This window comes from Lissotriton helveticus, chromosome 5_1 (genome assembly GCF_964261635.1).
Source record: "Lissotriton helveticus chromosome 5_1, aLisHel1.1, whole genome shotgun sequence".
NCBI lineage: Eukaryota > Metazoa > Chordata > Amphibia > Caudata > Salamandridae > Lissotriton > Lissotriton helveticus.
Genome location: NC_136065.1, coordinates 1078071293 through 1078091514, shown reverse-complemented (window position 1 = coordinate 1078091514; position 20222 = coordinate 1078071293). Strand labels below are relative to the sequence as shown.

Here is a 20222-nt window from a genome sequence, read left to right as displayed (position 1 = left end):
GCTCAAAAAATATGAACTGATATGATTAAATCAAATTAAAATAACTTCTAAATTAAATCATAAAAATAAATCTTAAAAACTAAAAACATAATCTAATTTTAAGCTTTCTACCGTATTTCCTTACAACTCAACAACCCATGAATATATAAATTCAAATAAAATACAGTTTCCCAGTTTGCCACATCTAAAATAAAATAAACTATGCTAAAAATAAATACACACACTTAACATTAAAATAACTTATAACATAAAAACTAATAAAACACAACAAAATAATAAAAAATTTATTTTATACACAATTATATTTAAAACACAATACAAAGCACCTAAATAAATGCCATTCTTGCCTGCAATTTATTGCCCTGTGATATTTTTGACGTCACAATATTTTTGAGACAATATTTGTGTCAATCGACATTTTTCAAACAAAATTAGGTGAAAATTAAAGGTCAATCCCTCTTTTGGGTAGTCTAACTCAAAATGGGGAAGGTCTCAGTAATGATCTCTCCCATTGTTAGACCCATTTTTATTTGCTATTACCATGTGCCTATGTTTAGAGTATCCAAGATTGGCAAGGAGCCTCCCTGGCCATCAGCACAAAGCGTAACTACCTTGTAGAGATCAAAGGTCAGTTCACCATTTGCTACATATTTTGTGGATTTCAATGAAAAACATTGGTTCTAGCCCAAATGGAAACAAAATAATTAAATAGGTGCCACATATTTTGCCATACAATGGCACACCCTTTGCAAAGGTTAAAAAGTCTCTATTCAGTTGTTGATTGCTGTAATCAAGTGTTAATCTGGTACTAATAAGGTTATATATTTGCTCAGGCAACATGAATGAGAGGTAAAATGACTACATACCGTAGCAATACTGCCACAGATTGTGATGCTTTATGCTGCAAAATGTATCTTTTCTTGCCACATTATTTAGTCAACTGTCTCTCATATTTTGTTCCTAATTTCACGCATAATTACTGTGGCGTCTACTATGATCGTAGCTACTCCAGCACCATTTCCATATACTTAAAATGCATCTCAAACTGCAAAATTATAGATTTGGCATAGTAGGTAAATTGTTCAAGCTGTTGAGGGTCATTTTCATGTTTAACTATATATTACAAGGAAACGATTCTGCTTAATTGCACTTCCTAACTATGTTCAGCACTTTGTAGAACATCGATATAAAACAGTACTATAAGCAAGTGCTGCTCTCCTGCCTATAAGTCAGCACATGGAATGCGCCATGCAATATAACCACTTCCATCCATTTTCATCACTTGCCCAAGGCCATGACCAGGTAGTTCCCTTGGCAGACCACCCATATGTCCATGTCTTGAAGTAGTTCCATAAGACAGTTTCCCAGTTTGCGGCATGATATACATCCTCATTAATTTATCTCTGGTTTTGTTGTGCTTGTATGCAATTAGTTGATGGATGTGTCAAATCTGACTATGGATTCAGGACTGTCAGAAATATGGTTATTAATTTGGGAGGGGTACCTCTACCCATTTAATACATCTCTGGTTATGTAAAAACACAGCTCTGAGTGAATCTCTGCTCATGCCCTGGTAACAGTGGCAGAAGCAGTACCAACAATGGTAAAGTAAACAAAGCAAACAACACAAAACAGAATAAAATCCCCAAACTGATTTAGAATAATAGAAAAGCATTTATTGAGCAAAAAGACCCCAAGATCTTCAAAATAGCGTAAGGGAACCGGAGATATGAATTTTGAATTACGTTTATGGCAAATGTGCCAAAAGTAAACACGCAAAAAAGTAAAGTGTCAAAAGAACCCACTATTCATGGTTGACCAAGACCTAGGCGCAGATTCAGACAGACCAAAATGGGGCTGATGTCAGATACACAAAGCGGGTGATCCTGGTCAAAGGTTTTAACTTCAGACTTTGTCTCCAGCTACTAGGGAAGGATTCTCCTGGTCAGTCCTGTAACCACGAGCTCCTCAGTGGAGGCTTCTGGACACCAGGACTCTTGCAGCCAGGTCTCCCACAGGAGTCAGCTGGGCCTTATCTGAGGCAGGAATCCGTCTGATTTATGTGTCCCTAAAGCAGGTAAACAGAAGGACAACCTATTGATCCTTGGAGAGCTGTTTCCAGTCCTTGGTGCCAGTAGGATTCAGGTGACCTTGAGTTCTTGAGTGAGTCCTCTTCCCCTAGCAGCAGTCAGATGTCAAGTGTCAGGTGTCGCTTTCCAGCACGACCATTTTCAGATGGGTCTTCGCACATTAACGGAATATTCAGGGGAGTGATGGTTGAGGTGCCTGATTTATACTGTACACTAACCAGAGATTGGAGAACTGTTACCTCCCAATCCTAACTATTTTCTTAGAGTTCGCTCACCCGCTTTCGCTGCCTTTCCTCTCTGCCTTACTGTAAAATTACCCGTTAGCCTCTATTTCACAATATAGCTGCCACCAGGCAGGGCTGTCTTCATCCCCTAGGCAAGTCCACTGCTTAAATGAGTACCCCTACCACCTGACAGGGTCAACATTTGTTTCCCTCTAATTGTGACTGAAGGTTGGGTGTAAAGAGTCCTGTGAATGAATAGGAGAAGTCCTCTGTGGCATCTCCAAGTCAAAAGAGGTTGTGCTAAAGCTGCCCTTTGTTCTTTCTGTTCCCAGATAGCTGATCCGTACTAAGAGCTATGCTGACTTCCCGCTCCTGCACCGCCTGCCTTATTATGACTTTTCCAGTCACTGGCGGGCGGTTCTTTGGCCTTCTCACAGCGGTGCCAATGAAATAGGCGCCGCAATGGGAACATCAAATGCAGTACCTGCACGGCATGGACTGTTGCAGTCCATGCCATGCAGGTAGTGGGGTGCATTCACACAGGGGGGCACAACATGTGCCCCCTGCATGCACCCTATGGCCCAGAGGCAACAGGGGCCCCTGTATGGACCCATTTGTTTCCTCTCCAGCATGGTTTTGATGGAGCAGGAACCACCCTGAAAACTGTGGCGGAAAGGAAACTCGCAATATGCTGGACAGAGCCGTGGCGATCCCGCCAACCATATTGTGGCATCAAGACCACCGTGCCACCACCAGAGAGCTCTGATCACTGGCGGTTGCGGCGGTGCAATGGAAGTCCGACTGTTCAAGTCATGATAGGGTGGTCTGACTGCTGGTACAAGGGTGGCTGGACTGCCACGCCACTTTGAGTCGGAGTGCCAGACTCGTAATCAGGTCATATGTGATCAGAGGTTAACACCCATTAGCCCTTCCTGTGCACACAGACTGACAGTTGCCATCTGAGACAGAGTTGTTAGCTCCAAGGCCAAGGATGTACAGTCTGGCGATGGGTGTGTGAGTGGTGGCAGAACTGGTTTTAAGCCACTTTTAGCTCAGGCAGCCTAATGTTCATTTTTATAAAGCTACTTTTCAGTTTAGGTTGTAAAAAAATGTCACCAGTTAACCAAATTGTGAACGCTTAGTAAAAAATTACTTTAAAGCATGTTCTAGCCTTTTTATGAGGGGAGGAAGGGAATTAGCATTTTAATCACTCGTAATCACACTTAAGTTTATTCATTGACATGCTTAGTAAGGCCTACATGGTAAAATAGGTTTTGGGTTTCATTTCACTGAGAATGATGCCCCATTTTTTTTTTATATATTAGTACCCTGCCGCGTGGCTAAGAAGGCACAGTTTAGGGGAGACTTATCACCATGTAAAATATACTTTTTCTACATGGAGAAGGCATTTTTCACTGCCTTTTGTCACTGCAGTTCATTTAAACTGAAGCCCATGGAGAGCACTATTGTGCTCCTAGAAGACATATTTTTACCATATAAATACACAATGCTGCCCACATATGACATTTAACTTTCCATGTGATAGGTGCACTTTTGGCACCCTTTCCAGTGCACTTAGAGGGAAGTTAAATAGATGAGTTGGGCAAAAATAATTGTACAAATATCATGTTGTGACCAGAGTACATACTCTGTGGCTTGGCTTAGTAGGATCTTGGATTTACCGTTAAACTGTTTTGTGTGAAGACATAGACTACCTGGCACAGAGATTTAGGATTACAAACAAACCCGGGTTCTGTTTTCTTGAGATAGTTGCATGTAAAAGGCATCCACATATACTGCAATCAGAAGCACATGCTTATTCAAATCCATTTAAAATTAATACTTGAGCTGTTCCAAAATTGTTTATGCCCTTAATTCTCATGTTTTGAATTTCCAAATATAAAGCTTGATGGACATATTGGTTACAAAAATAAGGTTGATTGTACTATCTTTTATCTCCTCAGAACAACTCCGGCTGTGGTATTTTGGCAGTGGGTGAACCAGTCTTTCAATGCGATTGTGAACTATACCAATAGGAGCGGAGATGCACCTTTAACAGTGCAGTAAGGATGTTCTTTGACTTGTCTTTGTGTGAATAAACTGTGTGTCTGGATTCTCGGGCATGAAGTATGCCATCCAACCTAGCCTAATCGAACATCCATCTCAGGCAAGAAGTAGAGTTTGGCCATAAGGAAAAACACTGGCAAAGTTATACGTTCTGGAATTAATGTTCCAATGCATGTAAACAAGGGCATGCACAAATGCTGTGTTTATGTTTTGTATGCGTAAATGCTTTTTAGCACATCAACACCTGCCAATGTTGGTGAAACAAGTAGCAACAAATTATTCCTTTCTGTACAAAATGCACGTAAGAGATGAAGAAATGTGTGTATCGAACAGTGTGATGTTTGATTTTGGTTTTCAATCGTCATATAGTCCCTTATGCATTCCAATTGTGCCAGTTTATGGAAGGTGGACTGATGTGCCAAATAGCCATTTGTATGAGTTGAGAGAGTCATGTTTCGCTGGGTTGAGCCAAATCCCTCTCTATATGCATTTGCAAGAATTGGTAATAATATGTCTTGCAGACATCTATGATGTCAAGTCAGACCAAACAAGATGAGGTGATAGGTCAGGCTTCGGTCCAGAGTCTTGGTAGGTCGCTGAATTAAATTAGCCACTTTTTGTAGGTGTATAGTAGCAAAGCCTACACAAAAACGGGTAAACTACCACTGGGAGTTTTTACTGAGTGCATTTGTGAGCAAGGAGACTAAGGGCCTTATTTTAATGTCAGTCAGACTGCCACCGGCTGGAAGTCGGTGGCGGTCTGACCAACAGGCAATCAGTCTGACCGGTGGCGGTCCGCTCGACAGGCTATCAGTCCGACCGCTGCATTACAATGTAGACGGTCAGATCGCAGCAGTCGGAGGGTAAGACCTTTGCCTCCGACAGGATCATCTGATTCGACGGGGCGGTTGTCAGAAATGCTAGAGGTGGTGCCGAAGCCGGCACCACCGTCGAGATTACTATTCACATTTCCGACTGCCTTTTCCTGACGGAAAGACCGATATGGAAAGGCTGTCAGAAAGGGACTTTGGGGGCCTCAAACAGGAACCCCGTCCATCGTGGGCCACTGCAAAGTGTTCCTGGGGGCAAATGTAGTGCTCCCAGGCAATTCCATGCACCATGTGCCATGAACCACATGGTGCATGACACACAGTGCATGGATATGCACAAAGTGCTCTTTGACACAGAAGCTTGTGCTGCGGTCCTTTTTCTGGGCTGCAGCACAAGCCTCCGTGTTAAAGAACACTTTCCGACTGCCAGCACGGTGGTCCTAACGTAATTGGGCGGTCGGACCATTGGCTGGTTGTCGGACGGTCTCATGCCCACAGTGATATTGGCCGGCTATCTGCCCGTCCGATATCCTGATGTGGCCTTAAATTCAGTAGTGGGGTCATGCTAACAGTTAGCATACTTCAACTAGTGGTAGAGACATATTCATTCTCTGGTGTGTACTGAAAATGAGTTACACCTGGAGAAGGGGCTCTGAATCTGAAGTGGAGATGAGCTGGTAGGAAGGGTATTGCGCTGGGTGTCAGAAAGAGGACGAGCACACAGTTGACAATGAAACTATGCATGGTTCACTTCTACAAAAGACTGGGTTCAATATTGTTGTACATCAAGAGAGATATAGAACTGCTCAGCATGTCTGTGTGGATGTAACACTGGGTAGAGGGTGATCTCGTATTAAATTAAGAGCTTTTGGTTGGACAGTACGATGGCGCCCATTATTAGCTAGCATAGATTCCATACTGCACCCAAAGCAACCCACAGTGATCGTGCTGCTTTGCAGCTGATCACTGTTATACCAGCGTCACTATGCAGGTTTCTTTGTTCTGTGAATAAGTACATACCAATATAAGTTGGGAAGTGTGACTTTTGTTTTCTTTCCATTGCTTCTTTTGCAGGCAACTAGGAACAGCGTATGTAAGTGCAACCACTGGTGCTGTGGTCACTGCACTCGGCCTGAAGTCCCTAACCCAGGTAAAGAAAATCTATTTTAAGTTGTGCAAAATCTATATTTACATAGTGGTTAAGCTTCAGCTTTAGCTTAATAAATTCTCATTGCACACAGTCTAGCGATTACTGCAGCTGCTTTTAGTTTACTTTAAAAGGTTCCAGTATTATTGTGTGGTTCAATATTTTTATTGACGTTTTAAAGAAATATATGTAGTTTCACCCACTTCTGTTAGCAAGTGGTTCCATTTTGTAACCAGTTGCGGAGTGAAAAATGGAGAGAGCCTACACAACACCTTCACAACCCCTCCTGCAATACCTACAACCTCCAAGTCTGGGTATTGCAGTAGCAGTTAAAAGTATTCAGCAGTAAACAAAAAAGAGTAACAGTTGCTGGTAGAATAGGATGTCTAATTCACTAATTGTTTGTTTGTGTGGGTGTCCTGTTGGCAGATCAGTTAGTTTAAGGGTTTCTCTGTAGCTGAGAAAGGTCTTCTGGGATCACCCTTATAACCCTCTAGTAGCATGGGCAGGACAACTCGTTAAAGTTAGAAGTATGGATTGATATGACTCCAGCCTGTCGCAAAAGATGCCTCTCTTTTATGTTGGGACACAGTCACTTTATACGTTCCCAGGTGGTTCCAGATCTGATTGTTCCATTCAGCACCTTCTCCCAGTGTTAAGCTTTCAGCTAGTTTGCAGCAAGTATCTCCTGCTCCATCAACTCCCTGTTCTCAAACAAGGCAAAAGGACTTCTGCCAGTGGAATACACGGAAGGATGGCCTCCTGGTTTCTCAGCCTTAAACACTTCATCTACCCCAGAAGGACCTTCTTCCAAAAACATTCGAGTTTTGGGCACTCTCATGTAAAACGTACTCTCCTCTACCATCCCCACACCCACCAGCATCAATACTTTTTCAGCTTGTCCCAAATGTGTAGTTTCAGTGGGAGTAATACAACTAAGACATCAACTTCAAAGCTGCTTCTCTATGCTCTGCATAATCCTCTGATATATGGCCTTACAATCCGGATCTCATAGTGGTCTCCCCAAGTTCTGTTTCCAGAATAGTGTGGGTTGTCTGTTGACCTCCCTTTCAAGCATAAACCTATAGAAGAAGGAGACTAAACATTTTTTCTGGTCCCCGGAGTTTAACCATTTTTGAAAGTGGCTCAAGACAAGAACAATAATGGCCTCAGCTTTATAGGTGAGGTCTGATTCAGGGAGGCCAATTTCACCTCTCACCTAATGAAAAGATTTAGTTAGCCTCTTCACAAAGAGATGCTAAACAGTGAGACAATCCTTTTTCTTCCGTAAATTGAAGCCTTTGTCCTTATGACCTGGGTAAAATGGGGTTGGACCCTATTGGAATCATAGGAAACTGGAACTTTGTCTTTCCTATCGCTACGCTTATCTTGTCCCAGACATCCATGGGCGTTTGCGTAATTAGAGAGACTTAAGCATTTACTGATCTGGTTTTCCTTTCTAGTCACATAACCATCCACAAGGACACAGACCCAAGGATGTGGTCTTTGAAACACTAGCGCTTTTTGTAGGAGAACAGCCATCAACTACAAAACGCAGTTGTGTCTCTTAGCAATATTTCAGAACATGCAGAACTACCTACCCCTCCTTTAATTGGGTCGGTGTAGAGAAGCCTGCGAGCCAGTCTGGGCATCTCACTTCCCCAAATGTAATTATCAATAGGTCATTGCATATTGGCAAGCACCGCACTGGTAGATCTATAGGGATTGCTTGAAAAGCAAAGAATCTTAGGCAACGCCATTATTTTGACAGCTACAATAAGACCTGTTTATGTTGGTGAGCTACTTTCCCAGTTTTTCAAATCATGATGGATGTCTCGGATCAAGCAGGTATAGTTTTGCTGGAACCACTTCATCAAAAAAAGGCGTTAAACATTTTCATAAATGGCAGGCGCATCCATTTAATAGGAGACATAGCTATTAATTTAGTTAGTTGGTTCCTGGGAATAGTCTGGTTCAGGGACTCTGAATTAATAAAGTTGACCTGGCATCCCGAAACCTTCTGATATCATGCCAACTCGTGACGTTAAGGGGCCAATGATTGTGCCGGGTTCACCGGGGAATTTCAGATGCTATCTGTGTACAGCACTAACTTACAACCATCCCATCTGATCTGGATGCCCTGAATTGTTTAATTGTGTTGTATTCTGTGAGCCAAAGGCTCATTAATAAGTACAAAAAGGAGGAGCGATAAAAAACATTATTTGGTGTTCCCTGCCTGGTGGAGAAGATGGGAGATTTCCTGCCATTGAGCCTAACTACAGCCCGCTCAGAGTGGAAATTAGCAATTACCCAGAAGCAAAACTTTGGTACAAAACCCATTGCCCCTAAAATCATCCAACAGTACTCAAGTGGCATGCGCAAATGCCTTTTAGGCATTGAGAAAATAAGTGATTCATTTTTACAAGAGCAAGGCATGTTCTTAATGAGGTAAAACACATTTTTATGTTCTCCACACTTTGCATGCCTGATACAAGACCAGTTTAATCTGCATCAGTGCGCTGTGGGTTTTAAGCTGTTCAACTGTGTCACCAATATCCATGTGAAAATCTTAACAACAGTATTGAGCAGCAAAATCCATCTATAAGAGGCACAAATGGAAGGGTCCTTACCTAACTTGGGGACAGTGCTTTATTTGTAAAATAACTTCTGGTGCCCAAAGCTTTGCTCAGAAATCAGTGTCTGGTGCAATAAAATGTTGGCACGCAGAATTCCAAAGCTGCTTAGTCTTGAATTCACCTCATGCCCCTTTATTCGACTACCAGACATTCCATGCTCCTTTATCTCACTGCTGAAGGTTCCTTCTTTCTTTCTTTTGACGACTTTTCTCCGTCTTTCTCTTCCTCCTTTTTTTCCTGTTTGTGTCTTTTTCCTTCTCTTTCTCTCTATAAATGTATGATGAAGAAAAATTAGTGCCGGCAGGCCCCACCAGCAACTTCCTGCTCAAATTCAGCACTACTTGGGATTACTGAAATCATCATCTCTGGCACAGAGTCCATGACCAAGAAGAGTTGTACAGATTCACTGATACCAGGTTCATGCCACACATTTTCTTATAGAATAAAGGGAAAAACTATCTGGCCTATGAAAGTAGCCACTTTGATCTCACAATGCTAGTGATACCCTCTGCAATCTCAAATGGTCTGTCCAGCTCTTCTGCTTGCTTTAGGGAATTCTCACTGTGCCTAGAAAGCCAGGGATCTGAATGTGATCAGCAATCACTGATGTGTCCTTGTCCTCCACCTAATAAAGGTCCTGATATCCTGGAACACCTGTTCATTGCCCTGCTCTGAGGTAATGTGCTGCCCTTGCTCATCTTTAAACACTTGGATTCGAGGCAGCATTTTCACTTCATCTCTACGTTTGCATACAGCCTTATTCCTCTGCTCATAATGATTTTGTTTGTTTTGGAGCAACGCATGCTCAGCTTTGTCCATGTCTATGGCGTGGACTTGTACTGTAAGTGCTCCAGTATCTCTCGGCAATATCTGGGACAGTGTAAGTTTGCGTATCTTCTCCTAGAGTGCTAAGCGTCTGTTGAGATTGGCGTGTAGTAGCTTTCTTTCTCTTGCTACTGCGCGCCGAAGCAACATTCAAGGTATCTCTGAGGACTCCCTCAGTGCATCCCATCTAACTGCCTTACTAGTGTCACAAGCACCATTTTCTGTAAGGTAGGGATTAAGTGACTCCTGTTGGTCTACCAAGACCACCATGTCCACTAGCAAAACAAAATGTTATCTTCAGAAGCATTGACGATCAGAGCCATTTCACAAGCTCAAGGCGACTGCAAGGTGGGCATGATCGGAAAGATTGACGTGATCGACTGAAGAAGACTGAATATAGTCGTGACGAGTCAGATCTCACCAGATAGTGATCTAATCCAGTTTAGAGAATGTGTGCCATGGAATAGAAAGTGTAAACAACTTCATGTGGATGTTGCGTACACTAGTTTGTACATTAGTACAAAATCCATCAAAATCACCTTCAAGTTGATGCCACCAGTTCATCCAGGACGTGTGCTCATCTGCTTCTCTTTGTCGGCCGTCTCATTCAGCAAAGAAAAGGCTAATTTGATAGATTTTGTACTAATGTGAATTTCTGTTGAGAGATGTTCTTCTGGAGGTTATTCTTAACTATTTGTTCTGATACTTAGCGATGCCCTAGGTGCCTTAAACAGATGACAATGGTCGAAGAGGAGACCCTACAATTGAGATTGGGTCGAAACGTTAATACCCCGTTCCCTGGTTACAGAATCGTATGGAGCGCGTATATGAATTAATATGATCCTTCAACACTAACTGCCTTCCAAACTGCTAATAACCAGGGATATGTAGAGTGTATTTTGTATCACTCTTGTATATATTTACCTGCACCAGCACTGCATCGTCTGCACTTTTCTTTTGAAGCTTGCACCTTGTATGCACCTATCTTAAAAGAAGAACAATATAATTTCTACCAAGGAGAGAAGTGTTAGGTCTTCACTAATGTGTATATGATTATATATCAACATAACACTAATCATTGTGCAATTCAAAGGAATACCTTGAATGTTGACTACAGGTATTCCCAGAATGAGTCACTTTTTTTATATTATATATTAGTCCCTGTGGCATATAGGGTTTATCCAAGTTTTGTTTATATATCAAATTAATAGCAAACATGTTTTATATACACGATCTAAGCAGGCACATGTATGGCCCCAGTCTACTACAAACTCCAGAGCAAATTACATACGTTTGCCCATCTATGTTTAAACCTCCCGTCTTTTTGCATAGCACATAGCAGCTCTACTTACATCTAATCTAAACCAAATACTTAAACGTGTTATGAGCACATTTGTGAGATAAGGTATATATGTATACATAACCAGTACCATAAACCTCTTTAATGCATGATATGCATGAAGGCAGATTAATAGCTCTACTTCTTACTATGGGAACCGGGGAAGAGACGTTTCAAGAGGCTATTCTGGGTGGTTGACAAACCTCTCCTTGTAAACTAGAACACCTGCATGGTTTTATCTCTGCAAATTGGGATGTGCACGCCCTCTCCTTGAACCTAGTGGTTTCCTGAACACCCAAGTATTTTGTGCTCTGGCGGTGCTTTTCGATTAATAAAAAACTTTTCTGAGGATCCTGTTCAGTAGGTAAATTAATTGCAGGTTGTTTTGATTTAAATCATAATGATTTACTTAAGCTTATCGTTTTGAGGCATTTCAATCCCTGGCCCATGAGAAAGGAAGTGTAGTTCATCACAACACATAGACCTTTTATTAGAAATTACCTTCTTGGAAAATGTGAGTACACAATAACTTGTATATGTCTTTTATAACCTAGATTTACATATATCTCAATTTTGTTGGAGAGTAAATAAAACCAAAACCTTCCATTGTAGAATAAACTATTTGATCTAAGTGGCATGATCATTTATTTTGGCAGATGGATTGGACTGTGCTCCAGATGTAGAGAAAGTAAGCCATCTTGGCATTTTATATTGTGTTATGTTGTAATGTTATTTTGTTAACATTGCTTTAGCACATTATCGCGATATTATGAACTAGTGGCCTTCTCTGAAATCTGAGCACTTTTTTGTCAGTTTGATCATCACAAACTTTGTAAATGGGCGAACGGACTGCATTCATATCTAAAGTCCACCTTGATGCACTTCAACAAGCACTGCGTAGTGTCTACTTATAATGCAATGGTACACAAAGAGGGTAATGATACAACTGCATCATCTCACCTTAATTTTTAGTCCATTCGCGTGCCACAAGCGCTATAAAACCTCTGCGGTGATATATGTGCTCTATAAATACCAAATACATACATACATACATACATACACATATGCTTAGTCAGAATGAACTATGCAGTTTTTCTCCGGGTCGATTTGCAAAGCTTCCAGGAGTATGTGTGACTAACAGCTGGAAAACATGCAGATACCAGAATACCCTCTGTGGTGAGATGATCAAAACATATTTTCATGTTTTTCTCACTAGATGTGGACACTTCATCTTTACTTCCAGTGGAGAGCTAAATTGTTTGCCAATTGTAACTGGACAAACAATTGGTTAAGTAGAACAGATGCTTGGCAGATAAGGTAATCTCTTTATAGTTTACTCATGCCAAATTTGACCACCTACTCACGCTTATTCTCACCTTCGATTCATGTTTCATTCGCTCTCTGGTGTAGTTTCATTTATAACACTAAATTATGAATATTATTCCTCTCCTTCAACACTTGCGTCTTAAAAGACGTTGGTTGCACTCTGGAGGCACATTGCAGGATGCCTAACTATGACTGCTAAGAATATTTCTATAAAAAACGAACAACCCCCTGAGATTGACCACTTGTGGGTTAGCTAAGCAAATCATAACTTGTGCACCTGCAATGCATAGCATAATTCGGACGTCAACTGCAATGCTCATGACAAGTGACATCACAAGTTACTTTAATGACATCACTAGTGACATTGCATACCACTTTAACATTTGCATTATCCAAAATTTCACTATGGAAGTATAATTTCTTTATTTGAGTATGTCTTCTTTAATGTCCTTGGGTACTTATTGGTAAAAAATCTTCGCAAGTCATGAGCGTTGTATCTGGTATTAATGGCCGGGACATAACTCCCCAATATCAGGCTGTTTTTTGGTTTTAAGTAACCATAACTTCAGTTCAACTGTGAATTTTAGAAGGATTTCAGAGTTTAAAAACTAATATAGATTAGTATTATGTCTCATGAGCAGAAAACACAATAGTTACCTTTAGCAAGGATTTTTTTAAGTGATTTGTTTTGGTGATATGCTTTATATCTTTTTGTTGCATCCAGCACGCCGCTGAATGGGCTTTCGGCCAACCACAGCTCTGTTTAGCTGCAAGGCGTGCCCAGCAGCAAGGCACTACGTGCGATCATACATAAGGTATGTGGGAGTACCAACACTCTGCAGTGTCACAGATGGGAGTCACTGTAGCGCATAGATCCTTTCGTCGTTGCAAACGGTTTGGCCGCTGACTCTCGTAGGCACTCTCTGCGAGCAGTTGGTGCCGTAGCAAAACAGGATGTGTAAGGCAAAAGGTTAGGGGGAAAACCATGCCAAGGATGCCAGGTCTAACACAATTCCATTGTCTCCCAGTGAATTATTGCTCTTTAGGTCAGGCATCCCTTTGGATATTTGTCCACTGTGATTTCCCTCTTTAGAATAGGTCTACTGTCCTCCATCAATCTTTGCATATAGATACTAGCCGAGGTGACTCTTCAGCTGCTATTTTGTTTGGGCATTCCAATATGTGTAGCTTTTAGAAGACTTTTTCTGGTAGGGCCCACCTATGGAAGAAACGCATTGTTGGTTCCTCTTCTGTGTAGGCGAGTTGAAGAAGCACTGATGTCACTGGTGACCTCCGCATAACCTCGGCAACGCTTCAGGCCAGAGGGGTGTGTCATGCACGCTCGCAGCCTCATGGCACTTGGTTTTCTTGCACAAAGTGCTGGTCCTCACAGACCGGATTGCTTGTCATTTGTGGGAGAGCGAAGTGCTGGTGCCACAGCTTCAAGTTCCTAGCTCGAGTAGAGTACCGGGCTGCCTTTCACGGAGCGGAGCACTTACGGTCTGTAGAACGGAGCAATGGTTTTGAATTAATCATAGCACTCAATCTTTAGTATAACCAGCTGGCGATCAGGCACGCTTTCACAGAGCAGAGAACGTGTCACAGGCAAAACTGCTGGACGTATGAGGGACAGAGTCCCACAGCAGCAGTAAAGCAGTAAAGTCTTTGATGCTTCTGAGACTTTGAAAACAGGGGGCAAGTCGAGATGGCCTTGTAGAGCTCTTTGGAGTCTCAGTCTCAGTAGAGAGGTAGCAGGCAGCAGGCCAGCCCAGCAAGACAGGTAGCAAAGTAGCAGTCCCTCCTGTAGCTCAACAAGCAGCAGGCACTCTCTGCGAGCAGTTGGTGCCGTAGCAAAACAGGATGTGTAAGGCAAAAGGTTAGGGGGAAAACCATGCCAAGGATGCCAGGTCTAACACAATTCCATTGTCTCCCAGTGAATTATTGCTCTTTAGGTCAGGCATCCCTTTGGATATTTGTCCACTGTGATTTCCCTCTTTAGAATAGGTCTACTGTCCTCCATCAATCTTTGCATATAGATACTAGCCGAGGTGACTCTTCAGCTGCTATTTTGTTTGGGCATTCCAATATGTGTAGCTTTTAGAAGACTTTTTCTGGTAGGGCCCACCTATGGAAGAAACGCATTGTTGGTTCCTCTTCTGTGTAGGCGAGTTGAAGAAGCACTGATGTCACTGGTGACCTCCGCATAACCTCGGCAACGCTTCAGGCCAGAGGGGTGTGTCATGCACGCTCGCAGCCTCATGGCACTTGGTTTTCTTGCACAAAGTGCTGGTCCTCACAGACCGGATTGCTTGTCATTTGTGGGAGAGCGAAGTGCTGGTGCCACAGCTTCAAGTTCTAGCTCGAGTAGAGTACCGGGCTGCCTTTCACGGAGCGGAGCACTTACGGTCTGTAGAACGGAGCAATGGTTTTGAATTAATCATAGCACTCAATCTTTAGTATAACCAGCTGGCGATCAGGCACGCTTTCACAGAGCAGAGAACGTGTCACAGGCAAAACTGCTGGACGTATGAGGGACAGAGTCCCACAGCAGCAGTAAAGCAGTAAAGTCTTTGATGCTTCTGAGACTTTGAAAACAGGGGGCTAGTCGAGATGGCCTTGTAGAGCTCTTTGGAGTCTCAGTCTCAGTAGAGAGGTAGCAGGCAGCAGGCCAGCCCAGCAAGACAGGTAGCAAAGTAGCAGTCCCTCCTGTAGCTCAACAAGCAGCAAGCCAACACAGCAAAAAAGTTAGCAGAGTGGCAGTCCCTCCTGGAATTTCCAACAGTCTCTAAGAGGCTGGAGTTACATGATCCAGCTGTAGTCTTGGAATCGCAGGTGTGTGGTCTGAGATCCCACTTTCTAAGTTTGTACAATGTGAGAAGATTAGTTGGGTTACTGGTTGAGGGGGTGAAACCCTACTCAAGCAGCAACCACAATCCTTGTAAGGGTGAAGGCACAAGCAAACCCACAAAATAACTTGTACTAAGTCCTCTAGTAGTTTGGGACAGAGTGGCCAGACTTAACTTAGAGGCAATGTGTAAAGTATGTATGCAGCACTTCAAAACACTAATAACATGACAATATAACACAAGAAGAATCCTACACTAAATTAGAAAAAATAGAGGACATTTTAATTAATAAATCTAGATCTGGTTGCGAAGAGATGCGGAGTTCTGTGTCGAGGATGTGTGTCAATTAGCAGAAGTGATGCGAGATCCAGACGAGGAGATGCATCGTGCAGCTGTAATCCAGGGAGCTGCTTTGGATGAGGTGATATCCTGGCGTGGAGATGCATCGCGTAGCAGCGCTTCTGATGGGCAATGTGAAGTCATTGCATAGGGGCAGTTTGTACAGCAGGCAGTTCATCGGTTCTGAGGGCGATACATTGATCAGCAAAAACAATGCACTGGTTCTGCAGGTGATGTGCAGCGCCATGGAGGAAATGCGTTGGTTCTTATAAATCCATGGTTCAGCTGGCAAACCACCTTTAGACCCACCTCCAAGGCTCCAGGACTGGGGTGGCACCACTTTGGAGGGCAGTACTCACAAATGGCAGAGTCCAGGTATTGGGTTAAAGGTTGTTGGAAGCCTGTTTCGTCCCTGAGACTCTGGTAGGATGCCAGCCAGCTAACCCTTGAAGTCACTCTGGGGTGCTGGGTTTAGAGATGCAGGTGAAGTCCTTCGCAACCAGGCAAGAGGGCAGGAGAGCAGAAGATCAGCAAAGTAGGGCAGCAATTCTTCAGGCCAGCAGTCCAGTAGCGTTCCAGTCCTTTCAGCAGCACAGCAGTCCTTCCTATCAGTCCACAGATTTAGAACTGTACCTAAAAGTTGGGTCTAAGGGTGCAATATTTATACCTGGTGTCCATTTTGAAGTGGAGGAAGCTTCTAGAGGTTCCCACTTCCCTGAGGTGTCAGGCATCCCCTTCCTCTCTGTCCTGACTCCAGCTTGTTTGGGGCCACAATAGAGCCTTGATAAAACCTTTTGTAAAAGTGCTCAGGCAGAGCCTTTGAGATGTGCAATTGTGGAAGTGATAGCTCCTCCCTTTCGTTAACTCAGAGTGGCCCATCTTGCAAACACCTATCTTCTCTTTGTCTCACTGTCTGGGACCAACACACAAAGACCAACTGTCAGCAACACCTAGTTGTGTGACCCAGGATCAGGCTGCAGGCACCAGGTGGCTAGGAGAAGAAAATGCCAGCTTTCTAAAAGTAGCATTTTCAGAATTGTGATTAAAAATGTGACTTTAAAGAAGGCTTTTAATTACAATTCTTTAGACAACAAACTTTACCTGTCTACATGCTCCCAATTGGGAGTTACAGCTTATTAAACGTAATAAGGTAACTCCAGTGTTATCCTATGGGATAGGTAGGCCTTGCAGTAGTGAATTTTTTTTAAATACATTGCATCTTGCCCTCTGGGCTGTTCAGGGCATGCCCTTGGGGTGACATATATGTATTGAAAAGGAATATTTGGGCCTGAAAAAAAGGTGTATTTTGCCAGGCCGGAATGGCAGTTTCAAACTGCAGCCACATGATGCAGTAGCAGGCCTGAAACATGTTTAAAGGGCGACTTAAGTTGGTGGCACAATCAGTGCTGCAGGCCCACTAGTCGCGTTTTACAGGTCCTACGTTTATGTAGTACCCCTTTACTAGGGACTTACAAGTGAATTAAATAGGCCAATTGGGGGTAATCCAATATTACCATGTTCAAAAAAGAGAGCACAGGCACCTTAGCACTGATTAGCTGTGGTAATGTGTGCAGAGTCCTACACGACACCTAAAACTTGTTCAGAAAATAGGAGGGTGAAGACGAAAAGTTTGGGGATGACCCTGCAGAAAGGGCCAACAATTGACATGACATGACAGCATTTGTGACCAGAAAATAACTGATTAATAAGAATCATGAGCACAGCTCACATTAGATCTAGTGTTAGGTATATGCAGCGAGTCTTAAACAGTAGTCTGAAATACCATCTTTCAAGACGACTCTGTTATTAGTGTTACTTTGTTGTATGGACCAGTTCTGTCTAGTCATGGGTCTAGTGCTGATCACATCTCAGATGGAGCTAAAGTCTGTCAGCAACCTAGAAATGCTTGAAAAGAATGATTCCTTGACCCAATTAGGAGCACAAACTGAGCCTATAATCAAGTTTAATTATATCAGTGTAATTTAAATAATTTTGGGAATTTTGTGTTAGTTATTATTATTATTACTATTATTTTTTTTTTAATCCTCATAAGCCTCTAAAACACCATTCCATTTGCACCCGTAAATGGAGGTACCATGCCCATCTGTGCATATGTTCTGGGAGCAGAGGAATGGGGGAGAGAGGAGACATCGGCTTCAAGACCATTCCACCCTAAATTACATGAAGCACTGACCACCATCCTTCGCCCCCTCGCTATCACTCCTTTGCTTTCCCTCATGAGCCACAGCCCAGATTGGGAAGCACAAAAGGAGAAGAACCAGGATAGCTAGACGAGGCATAGCAGGTATAATCATTGGATATCAAGATTTGTTTGTTGCTCACACCACTCCAAAAGGGAGACCAAAAATTGTGGTTCTTAAAAGCCTTCATATCCAGACTGGCCACATATTTAATAGAGGACAACCAATCAAAAAACCTGGGAGGGGATGTAGATATCCACTGCTTGCAGATTTCTCTGCGTGCCAACAGCATAGAATAAAAAAACAACTTTGCTTTGTTCCCTGTACTTCCTTCAGGGGAGTCGACACAACCAAAAAAACCTGACATTACGCTTACCTTGATGTTGATGCCCAAAATCTTGGACAATGCCCTACTGTCATCATTCCAGAATGACTGGATCTCAGGACAATCCAAAAACATGTGCACATCGTCTTCTTTAGGACTGCCGCACTTGGGGCATACCACATCTCCCCTTCCTCCAAACTTAGATAACCTCTGGGGCGTCCAATAGGCTTTGTGAATGGAGAAGAGGTGATTTCTTCTCAGGTGCGCAGATTTAACTGTTTTAAAAAGCATCGACATTGATACTTGCCACTTATTCTCCAGCGAGGAACCCGGAAAGCATCTTCCCCATAACTCTGTTGGCAAGGGAAAGGCTCCATCCTACAACTCGATCATCAGCCAGTAGATCGTCGCAAGCTCATTTTTGATGGTTGTCTCTACCATAAGTCTGTCTTCCAGATCATTTGATCTTCCTATCACCACGGTCAGATCCTGGAACCAGCTTTGCATTTGGATATACTTAAATCTGGATATTTGTTGATTCGACAGCTGATAACAGATTTCCCAACTTAATAATTGGCCATCCAGTGAAATGTGATTCCATTTAATGAGGCCTGCCTCTCTCAATGGTCTAGCTAATACATATTTTGTCCAACGCGGAGAACCCGGTGAGTCCCAGATAGGATAGAGCAGTAGTATGGTATCCTTAGAGCCTTTCTGACCCTATACCAAGTCTCTGCCAGGCCCCTCAGAACCTTCAACCTGACTTTCTTAAAATATTTGGGGTCTCCGTATTTGAACATAAAACCCTGACTTCCTCCATGCTCCTGTCTTGACAGGACATATAGTAATTGCCCAGTTTCCGAAGATGTGGGAGTATTGAACAACATTTTTCAATTTTTTAATAAGAATGCCCAAGAATAAAGTAACAGGTCCGGCAGGGCTAAGCCTCCTTTCTCCACCCTCCATCTTAATTTCTTCCAGGCTATTCTTTGACCTCTGCTAGCCCAAATAAAGCTGCTTATTTGTCCTTGTAGTTTCTTAAGAGCTGCGCTTTCAAAAGGAAGGGGGATGGTAAGAAAGGTTCGCTTCGGAAGAATCATCATTTTTATCAGGTTGACTCGACCTAAGAGAGTAAGTTGGAGGTGTGCCCAGATTTTTAGGATCTCAGTAATCTCTTTATTTACTTTCTCAAAATTTATTTTTGTTAATTTAGAAATATCTTGCGAAATCTGAACTCCCAAATATCTCATTACTTCCTTTTTAACACCTGCCCCTGCGTCTAGATTCCAAGACATGATTTCGGTCTTACTTCTATTTATATCATATCCCGACACTTTCCCAAAATCCGTTGTTAGTAGATTAATACGATCTATAGTATTATGCAGATTAGTTGTGTAGATGAGGATATCATCTGCATAAAGGCCCAATTTCTTGTTCCAATCCCGGAATTTGAAAGGCACGATCTCAGAGTCTTCCCTAATCCTTCTAGCCAAAGGTTCTATGTACAAATTGAACAGTAGTGGCGACAAAGGACACCCCTGCCTCGTCCCTCTACTGATAAGAACGGGGTCCGTCAGGGAGCCATTAATAAGTAGTCTAGCTTTTGGCGACCTGTACATGGCCTCCAGTATTCTACAAAGGTTACGACCCAGATTTACAGATCTTGCCACTGACTGTAGGAAAGGCCCAATAAACTCGATCGAAGGCTTTAGTGACATCTAGAGCTATTACCGCCAAAGGAAGCTCCTAAGTAGATGCCAAATCTATCGAGCCTATCAGTGAGTAAGTTAACTCCTTTAGGTGCCTTTCCCGGATAAAACCCTTTTGATCAGTATGGATCAATTCTGTCATAGGTCCATTCAGTCTATCGGCCAATATCTTTGCAAAGATCTTATAATCGCAGTTTAATAAAGATATTGGTCGATATGAGTCACAGTTTGTTGGACTTTTACCTAGCTTCAAAATTAGGGAGATGTTTGCCTCATTCCACGAGGCTGGTATTTCGGATCCATTTATAAAGATATTCT

At 42.6% G+C, this 20222-nt stretch overlaps 1 protein-coding gene across 1 annotated transcript in view; it reads left to right on the top strand.

Annotated features, from left to right (window-relative positions):
- Positions 1-20222, top strand: part of SFXN3 (sideroflexin 3) — a 245707-nt gene that overhangs the window by 110240 nt on the left and 115245 nt on the right. The window contains exons 5-6 of the mRNA XM_078643640.1: positions 4279-4377; positions 6286-6361. Of these exons, the coding sequence (XP_078499766.1) occupies positions 4279-4377; positions 6286-6361 (175 nt within the window). The remainder of the gene's footprint in view (positions 1-4278; positions 4378-6285; positions 6362-20222) is intronic.